Source organism: Pimephales promelas, chromosome 4 (genome assembly GCF_988280905.1).
Source record: "Pimephales promelas chromosome 4, fPimPro1.hap1.1, whole genome shotgun sequence".
NCBI lineage: Eukaryota > Metazoa > Chordata > Actinopteri > Cypriniformes > Leuciscidae > Pimephales > Pimephales promelas.
This window is the reverse complement of record NC_142772.1, coordinates 32,634,614-32,652,575: the sequence shown is the minus strand read 5'-3', so window position 1 is coordinate 32,652,575 and position 17,962 is coordinate 32,634,614. Positions and strand designations below refer to the sequence as shown.

At 37.5% G+C, this 17,962-nt stretch overlaps 2 protein-coding genes across 5 annotated transcripts in view; both read left to right on the top strand.

Annotated features, from left to right (window-relative positions):
* slc25a25b (solute carrier family 25 member 25b) overlaps positions 1 to 12,056 on the top strand; it is a 29,520-nt gene extending 17,464 nt beyond the window's left edge. For 3 of the 4 annotated variants that reach the window (XM_039659024.2, XM_039659025.2, XM_039659026.2), the window contains exons 2-10: positions 1,210 to 1,336; positions 2,701 to 2,788; positions 3,640 to 3,751; positions 4,869 to 5,027; positions 5,813 to 5,965; positions 6,418 to 6,525; positions 8,248 to 8,415; positions 8,839 to 8,989; positions 9,112 to 12,056. In XM_039659024.2, the coding sequence (XP_039514958.1) occupies positions 1,210 to 1,336; positions 2,701 to 2,788; positions 3,640 to 3,751; positions 4,869 to 5,027; positions 5,813 to 5,965; positions 6,418 to 6,525; positions 8,248 to 8,415; positions 8,839 to 8,989; positions 9,112 to 9,299 (1,254 nt within the window). In that variant the 3' untranslated portion in view covers positions 9,300 to 12,056. Of the gene's footprint in view, positions 1 to 1,209; positions 1,337 to 2,700; positions 2,789 to 3,127; positions 3,164 to 3,639; positions 3,752 to 4,868; positions 5,028 to 5,812; positions 5,966 to 6,417; positions 6,526 to 8,247; positions 8,416 to 8,838; positions 8,990 to 9,111 lie in introns of all 4 variants that reach the window. The other variant, XM_039659027.2, reaches the window with a different exon arrangement.
* Positions 12,057 to 13,702: 1,646 nt separating this feature from the next.
* uap1l1 (UDP-N-acetylglucosamine pyrophosphorylase 1 like 1) lies at positions 13,703 to 17,949 on the top strand. The gene is made up of 9 exons (XM_089130286.1): positions 13,703 to 14,294; positions 14,410 to 14,614; positions 15,097 to 15,272; positions 15,421 to 15,593; positions 15,683 to 15,876; positions 16,267 to 16,407; positions 16,482 to 16,667; positions 16,951 to 17,017; positions 17,385 to 17,949. Exons 1-9 carry the CDS (start codon positions 14,006 to 14,008, stop codon positions 17,463 to 17,465), a joined length of 1,512 nt encoding a protein of 503 aa, XP_088986412.1. The 5' UTR covers positions 13,703 to 14,005; the 3' UTR covers positions 17,466 to 17,949.
* Positions 17,950 to 17,962: the final 13 nt, after the last annotated feature.

Below are 17,962 nucleotides of genomic sequence, written 5' to 3'. Positions count from 1 at the left end.
TCAGTAATCAATATTGTAAACTTAAAGGAGCTTTAATATTTATGTTATATAATTGAATTGTCAGATTGCAAGCATTTCTTTCTGTTTCCCTTCTGGTTCTTCAGATTCAAGATTAGAGAATTGATGGTTGTTGTTGTCACTGACCATCTGAACTTCAGAAGGCTATAACCACCAAATCTTGTTCCATTCATGAGCCACTTGTCTGCAGTTGAGTCATTGCAGCTCTCGGATTGAGTGTGTGAAGACGATGGCTATCTTTAAGCTACTTTACACTGACAGGGCTATTTGAGACTTGGCTGGAGGCCTGTGATCTTGACGGTCTGAAATGAAGGCAAGCACATTAGACTGTCAGCCACGACATATTCTGAATGGCTTCTTGATTACATGTATTTAATCAGCAATTTCTCTTGAATGATGATTAATTAATGGATTATTATAATTGTTGTTGTTATCATGTTTGCTTACTATATATAGTTAACAGTATGACCTCCTGTGGTATAATTTTAATGAGCACAATTCATTCATGGAAAAAAGGACTATTTATGGACTGAATGTGCTTGTATGGCTATGAGTTCTTGTAGTCTATGTACAGTAGAGGGGGAATTTTCGTTTATTCATGCACTTCTGCACTTTTTTAGCTAAGGAATCATTGTGCACTTGTCTCTAATCTCATAATAGAAAGTAACATAAATGATCTGACTCCGTGTTCTAGTTTTCAGTGGCTCATTCTGAAGTGCTGATGTCACTGGGTGGGGTGATCATTTGTCTGCTTGTGGTTGAAAAAGTGTAGTAGTAGACAGACCAATGAATTTGTCACCAACTCACCACATAACACACACTGTCTGAGCAACATCAGCCTTTAAAACTGGAAACACTTTCTCTTTTGTTTCTGTCCTTCCAGAACACTTCATGTCAATGATTAATTCTTCTTTTCCATCTCCTTCCATTACCTCCAATTATATGCTGCTCAATGGTTCAGACAGCTTGTGTCCTTAAGGTCAAACGTTGTCAAGATGGCCCTCATAAAGCTGATGCTCATGAGATTGTTAAACATGGTGGTCCATTCGATGCTATCTTCAACAAACATAGGCCATATGTCTGTCCCTAGTGTCTCATTAGCTCAACACTCCGAACAACACTGGCTCACTGTCCGCAAATAAATTGTTCTCTCGTGAGGTTTTGATGTTGATTTCTGCATATGTGTTTCAGAAAATCGTCAAGGCTGGAGACAAAGACTTGGATGGCCAGTTGGACTTTGAGGAGTTTGTGCACTACCTGAGGGACCATGAGAAGAAACTGAGGCTGGTTTTCAAGAGTCTTGACAGAAAGAACGATGGTAAGTTAGTTTTTATGCCATGATAGATCTTTTTGAAGGTAAACAAACCAATGTACAGAAAGACTGCATGTATCATGCAGCATCAGTACTTTTACATACAAGATTGTGTAACAGTGTTCTCATGTGCTTAAAGGGATACTCCAGCCAAAAATGAAAATTCTGGCATCATTTACTCACCCTCAAGTTGGTGCAAACCTGTATGAGTTTCTTTCTTCTACTGAACACAAAGGAAGATATTTTGAAGAACTTTGGCACCATTGACTTCCATAGTATTTTTTTTTTCTACTATGGAAGTCAATGGTGCCAAACAACCGTTTGGTTCCAATCGTTCTTCAAAATATCTTCCTTTGTGTTCAGCAGAAGAAAGATTTTATAATTGATGAGTTATCAATACAGTATATAACAGTACAATATATAGGATATGATATTACCCCTAAATTCAGCATATTGACAAAATGATAAGTGCAAATCTACGTTTCGCTTCCTGGAGTCCAGTTGTTTCTGTAAATTGCAGCTATCCATTTGCTTCTCTTTTCTGTAGCTTTCACAGATATGTACTTCTAAATAAACTTCAGATTTCATGTCAAATCTATTTTTACAGTCAATCTCAAAGCTATTCGCAAGTTTAGATGTGTTTTGTGTGTGTGGTTTTTTTTTTTCGGTTTTTTTTTGTGGGACTCACGCTGAAAACCAATCCTGCCACTGTTTTTTTGCCACTCAGTGGGCGTAACAGCAGTCTCTCTGGCCGACGGTGACATCACGTGAATTACTGGATAAGGATTTTAGATAAAATTACAATTACATTTTCTACCCAATAAAAAAAAAAAAAAACATTTTTAAAATTAGGCTACCTCATGCATCCAGTTAATTTCAAACAGTGGAATAGTTGTTGAGAGGGTGAATTTAAATAGTATGTTCATTTTTAGTAGTTATTAAGTCTTAAGTCATCTTAAGACCGCCTTGGAAGTTTGCTGAGGTATTCTAGTGGTCTCCTTTTTGAGAGCCACAATTTTAGATGTTAAATGGAATTATTCCATTGTTGAGTATATTTACCTCAGTAAGTTGACCGAGTGAATCTCATAAGCTGGTTTGAGCGAGTGAAGGCGGGAATAATTTGCATGTTTATGGATCAGAGTATACTAAATGACGCAAGGGTGATCCTTTCAAGGTATTTTAAGGCTATTTTTAAGGTTTCGAGTTTTTAAATTTACAAGATATTTTTTATTGTACAATACCTCTTTTGACATACCTCATGAATTATTGACATACCACTTATATGTCGAAAGATCAAAAATGTGATTTCTCAATTCATGACTCCTTTAAAATGGACCATTGTTTCACCACATATTCTTTTAAATCTGCAGGTCGCATAGACTCACAGGAGATCATGCAGTCACTAAGAGACCTTGGGGTTCATATATCTGAGGAACAGGCCGAAAAGATCCTCAAGAGGTAACTGGTTTTTGTCTTCCCATCTCCCTCTTTCTCTTAAGTCGTTAATACCTAGCTAATGATTCAGGCCTAACCGATCCGCATAGTGTTGAGGTGACTGAGAAACCTTAACCAGCACAGTTTATACAGTTCTCATTTTTCAGCATGTTTCTTTTGACATTTTTTTGACCAGTCAATTCCAAAAAGTTTTAAATTAAACGAAGCACTTACTATAATAAAAGTTATTTTTTTATTTACTGTCTGTGTGACTGTGTACGTGTCTTTGGTCGTACGCTGTTTCTTTATCACTCTCTCCTTCTTGTGATCCCACACCCACTCTCTCTCTGCTCATCTTATCAGAATAAGGAGGGGTAATATATGTGCCCCTATAATGTAGTAAGTAGTTGTCTTTTCCCTGCATGTTTGCCTTGCTCTGCATTTGCGTTTCATCTACTTTCCTCTCTGTGATTTCATGTTGCATATTTGATATTCTTTTTCTCTCTCAGAAGCTGTTTTTTTTCCATATGGGTGATGCGTTTGAAATATTGAATAAGCCAATGATTTATATTGTTAAGGGTTTTTTGAAAGTCAATAATACAACTTTCAGCAAAAGAAAACGTTCTTAACATTATTAAAGGAATTCAAAATATAAAGGGATGTTTGTGCATGGAAATAATTTTTTATTTTCTAGTCGCTTGACTGTATATGCTTAATTTTGGTAGAAGCAATGCAGGTCTAAGTAGTTTCTCATCTAAGTGCAGGCCTTATTTAAAATATGAACGGCTGATACCAAGAGCCAAAAAAGTGCATTTGCAAGAAATTGACTTTTTATTTAGTTTTGCTCTCTTTGTTTTTTTTCTTTATTTGAATAGTATGGATAAAAACGGTACGATGACGATTGACTGGAATGAGTGGAGAGATTACCACCTGCTTCACCCTGCTGAGAACATTCCTGAAATCATCCTCTACTGGAAACACTCCACGGTAAAACACAACCACACCGTCCTGCCATGTAGTTCAAAGTTCCCAGCTTTGCTTTCAGCTTGCTCCTTTTACAAGGTTTCAGTACTTTTTATAGTCTCTTTGTTGTGTAAATTGCCCTTACTTGCATCACTGACATACTGTACACCGGACATCTCATTAAAACTGGAGATGCTCCAACACCTTAGTAATTCGATCCTACTAAGCCTGCTTAGTTAAATTTGTTTCCTTGCACCTGAAATAATCCATGAATGGGACAATAGGACGTCCCATCAACAGGAAAACAGATCACAGTTTTTTTTTTTTTACTTTACTGACATGAGCTTTTTGACACAGGAGAGGTAGATGTTTTCCACCTCATGGATTATTCTAGCATACCCAGATGAACACATAAATCACTTGTGTTACAAAAGAGTAATATCAGTTTGATTTAAAAAAAAAAAAAAAAGCCAATTATTTCTGGATTTCCATTACCGGTATGTTATCATAAATTCAGTATGTTATTTGATAAATAAAATTAATAAAATATAGCCCCCTAAAACTAATAAAATAAAAATGGATATTACAAAAAAGATACATTTAAAAATGTGATAAGTGCTTAAAAAGAGTAAAGCCAGGTGCACACTGTGCGATTTATAATGGTCATTTACGATTGTTGCATGTCAGACTGTATGATCATGATCCTCACTGTAAGCCATGCCACACTATAAGATCTCAGTTGTCAAGTCAAGACACGTTAAAAACACATTTTTGTCATGGCTTGTCTTGAAAATCAAAGACAATTTGACGCTCGTCGTAGAAGTCACGCTGCAGGACTGTGAGTCAACTATTCTGACTTTGCCAGATTTTCGTCGGATGCAAAATATGATCACAACAGTCATTAATCGGCTGTCAGTGAACATGTCAAACTAACTGTCAAAGACTTCAGATTTTAGCCTAGGATCAGAGGAATCTTGTAGGATTTGCAAAGTTGGTCTCAGACGGCCAAATCGTCCAACATCATACAGTGTGAACCCGGCTTTTCATATACGTATGTAAAAATATATCTCGTACTAATGATAAATCACTGATTGTTGTTCATTATGTTCGCACTGTACATGATGTCATTTCCTCTGCACAGATATTTGATGTAGGGGAAAGTATGATAGTCCCTGATGAGTTTACAGCAGAGGAGAAGAAAATGGGCATGTTGTGGCGACACCTGGTAGCAGGAGCTGGAGCAGGTGCTGTGTCCCGTACCTGTACCGCACCGCTAGACCGCCTAAAAGTTCTCATGCAGGTATGAGACATGTATAGAACATTGCACACATCATATGATTACTGAATAATACCAAAATTTATGTATGATGTGATATTATTTCTTTTGGTCACCTCTCATGTACATTCAGTATAGTCTATTATGGTTACCAAGGGTTTATATATATATATATATATATATATATATATATATATGATCAAAAATACAGTGAAAGCATTACTATTGTGAAACATTATTACAATCTAAGATAACTGTTTTCTCTTTTGAATACTGTAATTTATTCCTGTAATGTCAAAGCTGAAATTTCAGTGGCTTTACTCCAGTCTTCAGTGTCACATGATCCTTCAGAAATCAGTCTAACATGCTGATTTAGTGCTCAAGAAACTCATTATTATACATGCTGAGCTAAAGTGCTGCTTAATTTTTGTGGAGACATACATTTTCAGGTTTCTGATAAATAGAAAGTGCAAAAGAAGAGCAATATTGGAAATAGATAATGTGAGTGTGAGTGGGTGATCCCATGTAATGTGAGTGTACTGTAAAGCCACTAAAGTACATGATGTTCTGTTCTTTGAATGGGTGCTTCGGTGGATGACCATGCACATTAAAAATTGCCTAGTTTCAGTTTGATGTTTCAGTTTTAAAGTTGTTCTTCTTTAAAGGAGCCATATGTAAGATTGTGGCCAAAACTGGTACTGCAATCACTTTCAAATTACTGTACAGCGGTTGTCTGGTGTAAATGTACCTTAAAGTGAAACAATTCATGAGCAAACTGCGATGTTTCACAACTGGAATGGTGTTGGCAGGTTCACTCGACCCGCAGCAATTCCATGGGTATCGCCGGAGGATTCGCCCAAATGATCCGTGAGGGTGGAATCCGGTCACTGTGGCGAGGGAACGGTATCAACGTTTTGAAGATTGCACCTGAGTCTGCTATCAAATTCATGGCATATGAGCAGGTAGCTTGTTGTTCAAACATGTAATATGTTTACACAAAAACATATTTTAGCATAGCTATTTGAAATGTGCAAAATCCTGGATATTTAAAGAATATTAATGTAGATAACCACAATTTTTGTAAAAAAAAAATGGTTGCATCTCTTTTGTTAATTTGTTTACATTGACAACTCTGTGCACACCAAGGATAATATTAACTATAACTATAAAGATATAGTTCTAAACAAATAGTTCTCCATCCTTCTTTAAAGACCTCATTTAAAGCTGCAGACAACAAAAGTAGAATAAACAGAACCATATTTTTCGCTGGTGTGGACATAAATATAGTAATATTTATCTTTATAGTTATCCATCTTGGTGTCTTTAGCCAGAAAAAAAAACTGAATAACACTTTGTATGTTGCTCCCAGCAATTATAGCTGTGATTTCTAAAGCTCTTTTGGCCTGTTCTTCAGATTAAGCGGCTGATTGGCAGTAATCAGGAGACTTTGGGGATCCTGGAGAGGCTGGTTGCTGGGTCTCTAGCAGGAGCAATTGCCCAGAGTAGCATCTACCCCATGGAGGTAAGATAAACAATAATTTAAGAAAAAAATGTAAGCACTGCTTTGAGAAAGATAAATATACTGTAAGCTTTCTGTTTTGTCATTTAGATCAGTGTTTCCCAAACTTTTTTTCTGGCGACCCACATTTTAAAGTCGATAAATCCTTGTGACCCAAAAAACATTAGGCCCATATAGTTCATATATCACGAAGAGAATTTATGCATTAACAAAATATGTATGACCATTTTTTAAGGTCATTTTTTAAGCTTCCAGTTAACTATTTAAAAGAGATACAGATATTTGACAAAGCACTTTTTTTGTTTAACCTGTTGTTGACAATATGCAGAGGTGAAATGAGAAAGGAAAAGTTGACAGGGCATCTCATTGTTTTCATATTCTCATAGTTACAGTGTACATAATTTACTATAATAATTATTATAGGCTTAAATTAAAATATTCTGACACTGAGACTTTGTAACCATGCATGGCTCACTACCACTGCATAAAAATGCCTAAACAGGCACAAAAAAAAAAAAAAAAAACTACACACACGATTAAATACATATTCCTCTACCCTCCTAATAAATCTAAGGCAATATAAATGACTATAACATAGCATTCAATATAAATATTCCACATTTATGCCCAAACCATGGTAAATTATTACATTCAGGCTATTACATGGTAAATGTTTGTAAGGGGGGTGATTAGGGCATTTAGTCTTCTAACTTTATTCATGTTTCTTCTATTTTTCTCATCAGTAGTGTTGGGAATGTTAAGACTGTTTCATCCGATTTAAAACTAGTTAAAATCATTGAGTGATGTGTGGTTTGTAAGAGAGAGGAGTACGTGTCCGACGCTTCTTAAAGGATGTCGCGCAACGTTGTTTAATAATAGTGTCCGGGACGGGGAGTAAACGCAACTCCTTTAAGCTTTGCGTTCCGTTATCCACTGGGCCGTGCTGCCTAGTTCAAAGTAAACTAGTGAAACGACTGAAACCAGCGCTATTTTGTTCTCTATTTGTTGTTACTTACCGAGAAACCGCTTCAGGTGAACAAATCCGAATCGTTTCAGACCGTTATGCACGCGCGTTTGGCCAATGGCCAATTCATGGAAAGGAAATAATCAAACCAACGAATGATTATTATCGCTGGTTCAGTCGACAGAAATACGGGACACACATAAAAACTGCTGAAATATTCGGACTGTAAACTTTTCTCTCAGGTCAGTCGAAGTGCTCATGGTACACACACAGTGCGTGCGTATAGTCATCCAGCTGCACGCGCCACTGCGTCCACGCGCATATCTAACCAAATTTAGCCGCGCGGCACCACCAGAAAATAGGAGGAGAGGGAGGTTGGGGTGCCCTCGGCCGTATGGAGATGATTGGTGGGCCGCACTTGGCCCGCGGGCCGCCAATTGAATAGCCCATATCTAGAGAGTAGCCTACAACACACTGAAAAATAGTGCTCGACTTGGCGACCCAGACAAAATCTCCCGCGACCCACGTGTGGGTCGGGACCCCGACTTTGGGAATGACTGATTTAGATAATAATTGTATATGAATCATATTCTTTCACTAGACCTCCCATGCATTATTTCTATCATGTTTTAAGAAATAACTGCCATCTCAGAGTCTGAAACTAAATCAAGTTCAGGTGATGTCGTTCTACACCAAACAAAGTATTGCTTTTTTTCTGATCTCTTGGAGTTTTAACAAAACACTTTTGTGTGTTTTTAAAGGTTTTAAAGACTCGTCTTGCCCTGGGAAGGACGGGTCAGTACTCTGGTATCGCGGGCTGTGCTAAATATATATTTAGGAAGGAGGGTCTCGCAGCCTTCTACAAGGGTTATGTTCCCAATATGCTGGGTATCATTCCTTATGCTGGAATAGACCTGGCTGTTTATGAGGTAAGAAAAGCACTCAAATTAAATATGAAAATATAAAAATAAAAGCTTATTCAAAATATTAACAAATAATATAATTGCATATAAATAATATTAAAATAACACTGGGCTACATTTGATTATTTTTTAAATGTGTGTAAGTGTGTCATGTATTTTATGTTTTATTTAATAAAAAGTATGTGTTATTTAATTATTTTATTATTAATTTGGATTGTAAATATTATTATTTAATTTTTTAATCTGTAGACTGACTCTAAAGGACTTGTGGTTGCAAATAAATAATGCTAAAACAACTTTATTTGAACGTTTATATATATTTTATATTTAATGTTTTATATTTATTAAAATGTATGTTACATAATAACATAATAATTATTTTATGATTTAATTTATATTGTAAATATTATTCTATTTTTTTATCTGTAGACACTAAAGAACTCGTGGCTGCAGAGGTTTGCTACGGACAGTGCCAATCCGGGTGTGTTTGTGCTGCTAGCCTGTGGTACAATGTCTAGTACTTGTGGACAGTTAGCGAGCTACCCATTAGCCTTAGTGAGGACACGTATGCAGGGTCAAGGTAAGTCTTTAAACTCTCAAATACTACTATTATCATTCACTTAGTAAACTATTATTGTTTCTCTGTCACAGTCTAATGGATTTATTTTCACTTGCTTTTTGTTCTCGTTCTCCATCGGTTAGCGGCTTCTCAGGAAGGCAGCCCTCAGATGACCATGACTGGTCTCTTCAGACACATTGTACGGACAGAGGGTGCAATTGGACTCTATAGAGGCTTGGCGCCCAACTTTATGAAGGTCATCCCTGCTGTGAGCATCAGCTATGTGGTTTATGAGAACCTAAAGATCACCCTTGGCGTCCAATCCCGGTGAGGGGAAACCAAAGAGTGTTAAATCCTTAATGGCTTTTGTTTTTCCTCTCAAACTTTCTTTTGGACCAGTGAAAGAGATCGTCCAAGAGGTGCCGGATTGCACTCAAAGGAAAGTGTAGCAACACTTGGCCAAGAAAGAGCTTGCATAATGGGAAGAAGAAACCTTTGCGTCAAAGACCTAACGTTTGAATTTGATCTGTGAATGTAAGAGCAACTGGAATATACAGTATTAGAACAGGACAAAAAAATGCAATCCTAGCTGCAAGTAAAATGTGAGCACCTCAAAATGGCATCTGTATTGGATCCCAACACTCCCTAATTTCAATCCTGAGTTTATGTGAGATAACCAGGTTGTGGTAGTTATATTTTAGCAGGGACAAGAATTTGCAAGATATGCTTTTTGGAAAGGAAGGGCCCGACACCTGATGGATTCAAAGAGCCAGATTTACTAAAGCATTTAGTATATGCAACTTTTCTCTAAGAAAATAACACTTTATCCATTAATTTATTCATTTAAACTGCACAACTGGAATTGAATGTGCTAAAGGCTTTGGCAGATATGATGCTAGTAATCCTGACTCATTCTTCCACTGGATGGCAGTGTTGTGTAATAAAGGGCTGGCAGGGCAAGGCTCCCATTTTTCCAGATGCACCTCATTGATCCTGGTCTAAGGGGTGGGGAGATTGTTAGGGATCAGGGGGCAGAGAGTGGGCAGGTTTAGGTATATGTAAGGTGGGATTTTTAGTCTCAATTTCTTATAAGATCACCCACATGCTTGCATTTCGCTCACATCATTTATTACTTGTATTATTGTTAACTGACATGCCAGTTATGACATCTTAAATGTTACGTAAGTGTAACAAGAGAATTATTCTTATTCATCAAATGGTCCAAATAATATTGTTGAGGGCTTCTCATTGTTGTTGTTTTTTTTAAATGTTTACAATATTCATTGAAAGTTACTATAAAAAAGGATTCCATGAAGTCAAGAATACTAGACATGTGCACACACTCCTAATGGCGATTGGCAGCTAATCAAGCGTTAAGAAAAAAGTTTCAACACTGGGTCAGTTTGAGAATAAAATGACCTGGGTTTGAGAATTCAGCACAAGCTTAAACGTGTTGGGTTGAGTTTCATGTCTTGGTAAACACTGTATGGTCTAAAGTTGGAGAAAGCAATGCTACTATTTGATTTGTTTTTACATTAAAACAATCCTGGGTAATTAACTGATAAATGATCTGCTCAACTGCGGTGTAAATGTAACTTCTCACCAGTATTAGTTTGTTAACATTTCAAACAGGACTACAACACTCTAGTCAAGGAACATATTTAAGCACTTTATTTTAATAAAAAAATAAAATGGACTTGAATTTTTAGGAGGATTTATAATGGAATGATATTCAGTAGTTGTAGTGGTTGTGATTTAAGTAAATATATCATTTTCAGCATTTATGTTTAATGTTTGTATCAGGTGGGGTGGGGTTAAGTTTTTGTAAAGAAAACACTAGCATTAAAAGAGGTTTAAGTTAGGATTTGTTTTGTAAAATGTAGTTGCTAATGACTACTCTGCAGCCAGTTGGGGAATATCTTGTATATTTGGATATGACATTTGTCAGGATAGGCACCCCAATGTTTCAAATTTGCATTTTTTTTATTTAAAAAAAAAAAAGTTGCACTTAAAGCTATTGCATATGAAGCCCCAAATCCCTCCAGTTCAATGGGTTTTTGCCCTTTGTTGTTCTATAAAACTTTAGTATATAGTTGCCTTCATTATAAATAAAATAAAGCTGCTTTTAGACTCTCGGGGTAACGTAGGATGATGATGTTAATGACTGAAATATTTTTGTAGTGATTTGATTCTCAGGGAGGATTTAGTGGTCTCCAATGCTCCTGTGCAGATGTGCCTCCTGAGTCTCGTCTCCACTGGGCTCTGGAACTGATATCTGCATATAAACATGTATAACTTGTATGACTGAGTTTGTGCAGGCCTAACATTTTGCCTTTTTCAAGCTTCAATACATGACTTTGATCGGTGAAAAAAAGCAAATACCCGATGGTAGTTGAACTGAACTCGGCTGTGGCCCAATTCCCTTTGAATCAATTCAATCTTTGATATGCATGCATGTATCTGTGTCTTGTCTGAATATGCACAAATTGCACTGTGGAGTCTTTACAGGCTTTAAAAGCTGTATTTGAGCCTGCTCATAATGAATGCAGCTTTCTGTTTTTTTGTTTGTTTTGCATTTTGCACCTTTTACAGGAGAAGTCTTTGGACTGCTCCTGAACTAGTGGGCTAGACCCATTTGTGTGGTAGTCCTGAGACTAAAGGCTTTAGATTTATGTTTGTTTTTGGCATTCAACACGATCAAGGAATGTCGCTCTGAGACTCCCTGTAATCTATTGCCTTACCGTTCGGCTGTTTTGGTAGCCGTGTTACGGCTTCTGTGAGTTTGAATGCACAGTGTTTTTGCCATGTATATCAAAATGTACTGTTGCTTGGGTCCCCTGAATATCATAAACATACATGTTAATGAAATATCCATATATCTGTACTACAAAACATATCTGAACATATCTAGATGTGATGACACATCTGTGAAGTTTTATTTGATGCTGATATGTGCAAATCAATGCAAGAATGTTTACGGAACAATAAAGGAAAATAAACTGTCCTCTGTAAAATGCATAAACTGAATGTAGAGTGGAAATATTTATGTTTGTACAATAATGGTTAAATAAAGTTGTTCTTAATTCTGTTTATGGAGGTTTGCATTTTGCTCTTCTATATGAAACTTTATTCTTTGAACGTTTATTTAAAGGAGCATTTCACCCATTGCAACATTAATCTTTATTGAAAGTGGATCATACATGTAGTCCAAATGTAAAATCATTTTTTAATTTGGTGCCCTCTTGACTGAGAAAAGACAGAAAATAACCAAGGGGCGCCTTTGTGTTAAAAAACTACAGTTCCCAGAATTCCCCAACATTGCACAGCTCCGCAAGACACACCCACTAACCCACCCACCGGAACAGCGCAAACAGAGACGCAAACATAGCTGTTGCCAGAGTAAGAGTTTGAAATTCATTTCAAACAAAATGTCTAGTTAACGTTAGTTGGCTGTGGCGAGCAGGACGATCGAGGGCGAGGGATGTAAGAGGACGGCGCGCTGCGCGAGGCCGGTGGCGTGAGTGATAATGAAAGACACCTGTAACGGCGCGCGCCGGTGCGTCTCTCACGAATAGAAGGAGCGAATGCATAAAATGGGGAGCGACGACGGCAGATCGAGAGAGAAACAGGCCTGATTTTATGTTTTGTTTCTGTTGTGTGTAACGCTGGCTTACTTTCGTATTGTATTTGTTCATTTTACTATTAAAATGTTTAAATGTTCGCCGGTTCATGCCTCTTTTTTCCCACACCCTTAAACCCCGTTCACGTTACATTTGTAAACACATTAACGTTAGTGAATTACTCCGCGTTTGTATTTATTTCTGTATGGTGAATTACTGCATGATACCTGGATGTTCTGAAGGCGAAACTATCACAACACAAACGTCCGTGTGCTCGTCTGATTCAGAGATTTCCTCCAGGAGAAATTGCCATCGTTGAAATTCTCTGCAGCAGACGGACTCTGTGTCCGTAGGCCGTGACACGCAGCGAGAGTACAAGCAACAGCAGGCCGCCGAGCTCGACCCAGTCCGGGCGTCTCGACCGACAGCCAGGCGTCTCCTGCTCCTCCATCAGCCTCAGCTGCTCTAAACTATACTGCAGCTCGTAAAGATAGCCACGAACATCGGATTCGAGCAGCAGACTTTTAAAACCCTCTTCTTCCATATCATGTTTAGTTTCTTCCATTATCATAACTTCATATCTCCACAGGGCTTGTTAGCTTAGCTTCCAAACAAGATGGCGGATATTGATTTCAGTTTCTGCAAGTGAAGTCCCACCCACTGATCTGTAATAGGCCTGTGGGTGAGTGGGTGCCACACCCTTGAATAATAATGAGCTAATCATTGTAGTCTGTTGACATTTCAATGAAATGTGACTTCCTGCTTATCGTGACGCAAAATGACGATTTTTACGTCACGATAAGCAGGAAATAAAACACTTAAATCCTTATTTCTCCCATCTCAGGGGAAAATAAGGGAATAAACCATGACCATTCAAAAATATGACTGGGTTTCTAAAGATACAAAGCTTAATGCAAATGGGTGAAGTGACCCTTTAAAAACTGAATATAAACACAACACGTTTTTTTCTAGACAGTTTTAGTTCATTTTGTTTTTTACAGGGTTAATGTGGTAATATTTGAATGATTAAAAAGAAGAAGACTCAGCAGACAAGCGCAGGACTAATCACATGACAGTGGTTTGCTCTCTGAGGAAGTCATTCATCCGCAGTTCTTGAGTAAATACTGGATGTGTTTCGAAACCTGTTGAGCTGCCTACCTAGACAGCATTTGGGACGGCACATGACTGATTCGAGCTGCGAGTAAAGAGCTAGGCAGCCTGCTAGGTTTTAAGGCACAGTCAGCTACTATATGCCTAAAGGGAGTTCCATGACTGGTTTTCTGTTATTTCAACTCCAGCAATAATGTTCACTAGTCACGAGTTGCAGGCAGTGAAAACAGGATCCGAACTCATATACGCGAGTCGACTCGACTGGGCTATTGTCAAATTGTTGTGTTGATGTTAGTCTTATAGAGAAATGTTGACATTCGAGGAAGCTAAAGCGAGGTTAGAAACTGCAGGGCAGAGTCATGTTTTACAGTTTTGGGCTGAGCTTTGTGCGGAAGAAAGGGATACAATTCTGGAGGAGATATCTCAGCTTCAGCCCGAAGAGTTACTCGAGCATTGCCGAGCAGCTACAGCGGCTGCAAGCCGACACTCGAGTGCTGATGATCGGCTAGACGAGCGGATGGAGCCCGTTCCTCTAGAGTTCATTGGAAGTGTGCGTAAAAGTGACAAAGAAACACTTCAGATGTGGAGTGATGAAGGTAGCCTACAAGAGCTCGTTTGGACTCTAACGTTCAAAATAATTTACGATACTGTTGCAATGTGTTCAAAAGTAGCATGGCATTAATGCACACTTAAAATATTTTTCTTCTTCAGGGTTATTACAGATTTCACGGGGCAGAGTGGCTGTTTTGCTGTTAGCTGGTGGTCAGGGGACTCGACTTGGAGTGTCATATCCTAAGGGCATGTACAATGTTGGACTTCCAAGTGGCAAAACCCTGTACCAGCTCCAGGCTGAGCGTATCCGGAAGGTGCAAGAGCTGGCCAAAGTGAAGCATGGTTGTAAATGCACAGTACCATGGTATGGATCTTTTAGTTGCAGTTCACATGTGTGTGTTTTGCAATTTTAAACACTTTTAGCCCTGTGGATGTTGGGTCATTTTTGTGGACCAGGCTGTAATTTCCTCCACATTGTGGAAATTATGTGTTTAGGGAAAACAACAACTGAATGTAAATGTGTACCTTGGAATGCAATGTAATTCGTTTTGGATAAAAGCGTATGCCAAATGCATAAATGCAAATGTAACATAATTTAATTGTGGAAATTATTAATAAATAATAATTATATGTTGGGTTTTCATATTTGAAAGTCTGGGTCTGGGAAAGTGGTAATATAATAGCCTTCTGAAGTGGTAATATAATATTTTATAAAAAGAAAGATCTGTTATCCCTAGGACAGTGTTTGTAGTTGAAGAAACTCTAATGCATTTATCCATAAACAACCTCCAAATAACATGTATTGAATTGTTTTAAATGATGTGTTTTAAAATTATGTGTGTTTAGGTACATAATGACCAGTGAATTTACCCTGGGACCCACAGAGAACTTCTTTAAAGACAATGAATATTTCGGTCTATGTCCATCTAATGTGGTCATGTTTGAGCAAAGGATGATACCAGCAGTTGGCTTTGATGGAAAGATCATCCTGGAGAAGAAAAACAAAATAGCCATGGCACCAGGTCAGAAAAAATTGTTTGGCTTCAGAAGGAATACTAATTTTGTATGTTATTAATTATTATTTTTTTTTTTTAATTAGTAATGGGTAGTTCAGGAATGATTAAAGTAAAATACATTTAAATAAAATTATATTTTTCTTGTCCACTTCAGATGGAAACGGTGGCCTCTATCGTGCCCTAGTGGACAACAAGATTTTAGAGGACATGGAAAGAAGGGGTGTGGAGTATCTTCACGTGTACTGTGTAGACAACATCTTGGTGAAGCTGGCAGACCCAGTCTTTATTGGCTTTTGTGTAAAGAAAGGAGCAGACTGTGGTGCCAAGGTAAAAATATACTGCTTGTAGGCCTGAATTAGATACCATCCTTATGTTTTTGCATCCAGTTAGCTATGTTTACCTTTTCCTCTGGTCAGGTGGTAGATAAGGCCTATCCCGCAGAGCCTGTTGGAGTGGTATGTCGTGTGGACGGTCTGTATCAGGTGATTGAGTACAGTGAGATCCAACCAGAGACCTCAGAGCTGCGAGGCCCAGGAGGAGAGCTTCTGTTCAGTGCTGGGAACATCTGCAACCACTTTTTTACACGAGGTTTCTTAAAGGAAGTGGCTGAGTATGTCATCGACAATATGTGTAAAGTGTTTTTCATGTGTAAACTCAACCATGGTCCATAAATGTATTTTTTTGCTATAATATAATACATTTTAATGTTTTGTTATACTGTATTATAACAACAAGAAGTAGGATGCGCAATATCAAGAAGACTAGAACTTTTATCGACTTTTGTCAATGTACAGGTACAAGATTAGTTATACCTGTACAGGGACACTTTGTATATCCTAATACATATAGTTAAAGTTAATTTTGAGGTTAATCCCAAAAAGCACATACTCTCAGATTAAGAGCATTTTAATAAAGAATTAGCAACGTATTATCTCGGATTAATCTGCAAACAAAGCCCTTTGTACAAAATAATCCCTATTACAATGCTTTTTCCTTGCAGAAAGTTTGAGTGTCAGCTGAAGCAGCATGTGGCAATCAAAAAAGTGCCATTTGTGGATGGAGAGGGAAACCTGGTGAAACCAACCAAACCCAATGGCATCAAAATGGAGAAATTTGTCTTTGACGTCTTTAAGTTCTCGAAGTGTGTTTACTGCTAGTGTTAATTTTGGCAAGTTCAGAAATTGACATCTTCCTTATCATAGTCTTTTCTTGCAGGAAATTTGTCGCCTTTGAGGTGTTGAGAGAAGAGGAATTCTCACCCCTGAAAAATGCTGATGGGGCTCCTCTGGATACACCAACTACAGCACGCCGATCCTTGTTAGCGCAACATTACCGCTGGGCTCTGGCAGCTGGTGCAAGCTTCCAGGATGAACAAGATAAACCCATCCCCTCAAAACACAGGTGATAACACAAAATACCCTTCAGAAAATAAGAAAATATCAAGTCATTTACTTTTTACCTAAGATTGTTTTGGATGGCTTCTTCAAATTTACTTTAATTATTTTTTTAGAAAAAATTCTCGTGTCTTCATTCTCGTTATGAATCCAATACCTTCCAACTGGTTTAACCTGAAAGGAATATTCCAAAGGAATTTACCCGACCATGCGGAAAATTAAGGCAGTTCCTAAAATGGACAGGATGTGTGGTTTACAATGGCTGACTTGGTCTACTCTTTCTTTTGCAGTATGGCACAGAATGAAGACCCCCCAGCAATTTGCGAAATCTCTCCACTTGTATCATACTTTGGCGAGGTAAACATGGAAGTACTACTTTTACTTTAAACTGGAGCTGCTAATACTGATAAAAGTTGTTGGATCTCAGGTTAACATGTTTAGCACAAAAGTCATTAAATTACAAAATGTTAGAGTTAGTACAAAAAGAGGCAAGATTAGCCCTGAGGCACAGAGTGAAAAAAGGATAACAGGCCAGTGTGAACATATGGAGCATGATGTGAAACAGAGCGAATGATGTCAGAGTAGTGTTCCTGTTCTCATGCATGAGAGCTAAAGAGACAGCTGTTACACTCCATCACTTTCTCTCCTTTTTTCATTAATTTCTTGCCCTCAGTAAATCTCTATATAGCATGGATACATTTTATCTGCTGCATGTGTTTTACAGGGTCTGGAACATTTCCTGGAACAGAAGAACTTGAATTCCCCTTTTCTACTTGATGAGAATGAAGCCAAGAACCTTGTGTAATAGTGTTTCCAAATTCTAACTTAGGATCCTATCACGTTTAGGGAAATTTTGTAAGGAAATTAAAGGGATGTTTACAAGTAGTAATGCTATTAATGAAATGTCTGTCTTTATTTAATTAAAAATACAGTAAAAAATGTAAAAACAGTAGTTTTGTGAAATACTTCTTTTTCTCTCTCTCCAGTCTTCAGTCACCTGATTCTACAGAAATCACTCTAATATGCTGATTTCAATTTCAAAAACAGTGGTTCTGGAATTTTTTTTTTTTTTTTTTTTTTTTTTTTTTTTGAGACCATGATACCTTTTTCCAGGATAGTTTGATTAATATATTTTAAAAGTACATTACTGAAATTCTGTAAAAGGTTAAAGTACAATTTACTCATGATAATAAGATAAAATGTTAAAATACAGTGTAATATTTTTCTTAGTTTGTAATGCCTTTCGTTTGATACGACTTTACAATAGCAATAAAATCACACTAATCCAACTTGCAGTCAAGA

What these genes read in the sequence shown, in the direction of transcription:
- uap1l1 (XM_089130286.1), top strand. Translation starts at nt 14,006, where the DNA reads ATGTTGACATTCGAGGAAGCTAAAGCGAGGTTAGAAACTGCAGGGCAG. An exon ending in CAAAATAGCCATGGCACCAG is followed by an intron (nt 15,273 to 15,420) that starts GTCAGAAAAAAT and finishes TGTCCACTTCAG; the next exon opens with ATGGAAACGGTGGCCTCTAT. An exon ending in GACGTCTTTAAGTTCTCGAA is followed by an intron (nt 16,408 to 16,481) that starts GTGTGTTTACTG and finishes CTTTTCTTGCAG; the next exon opens with GAAATTTGTCGCCTTTGAGG.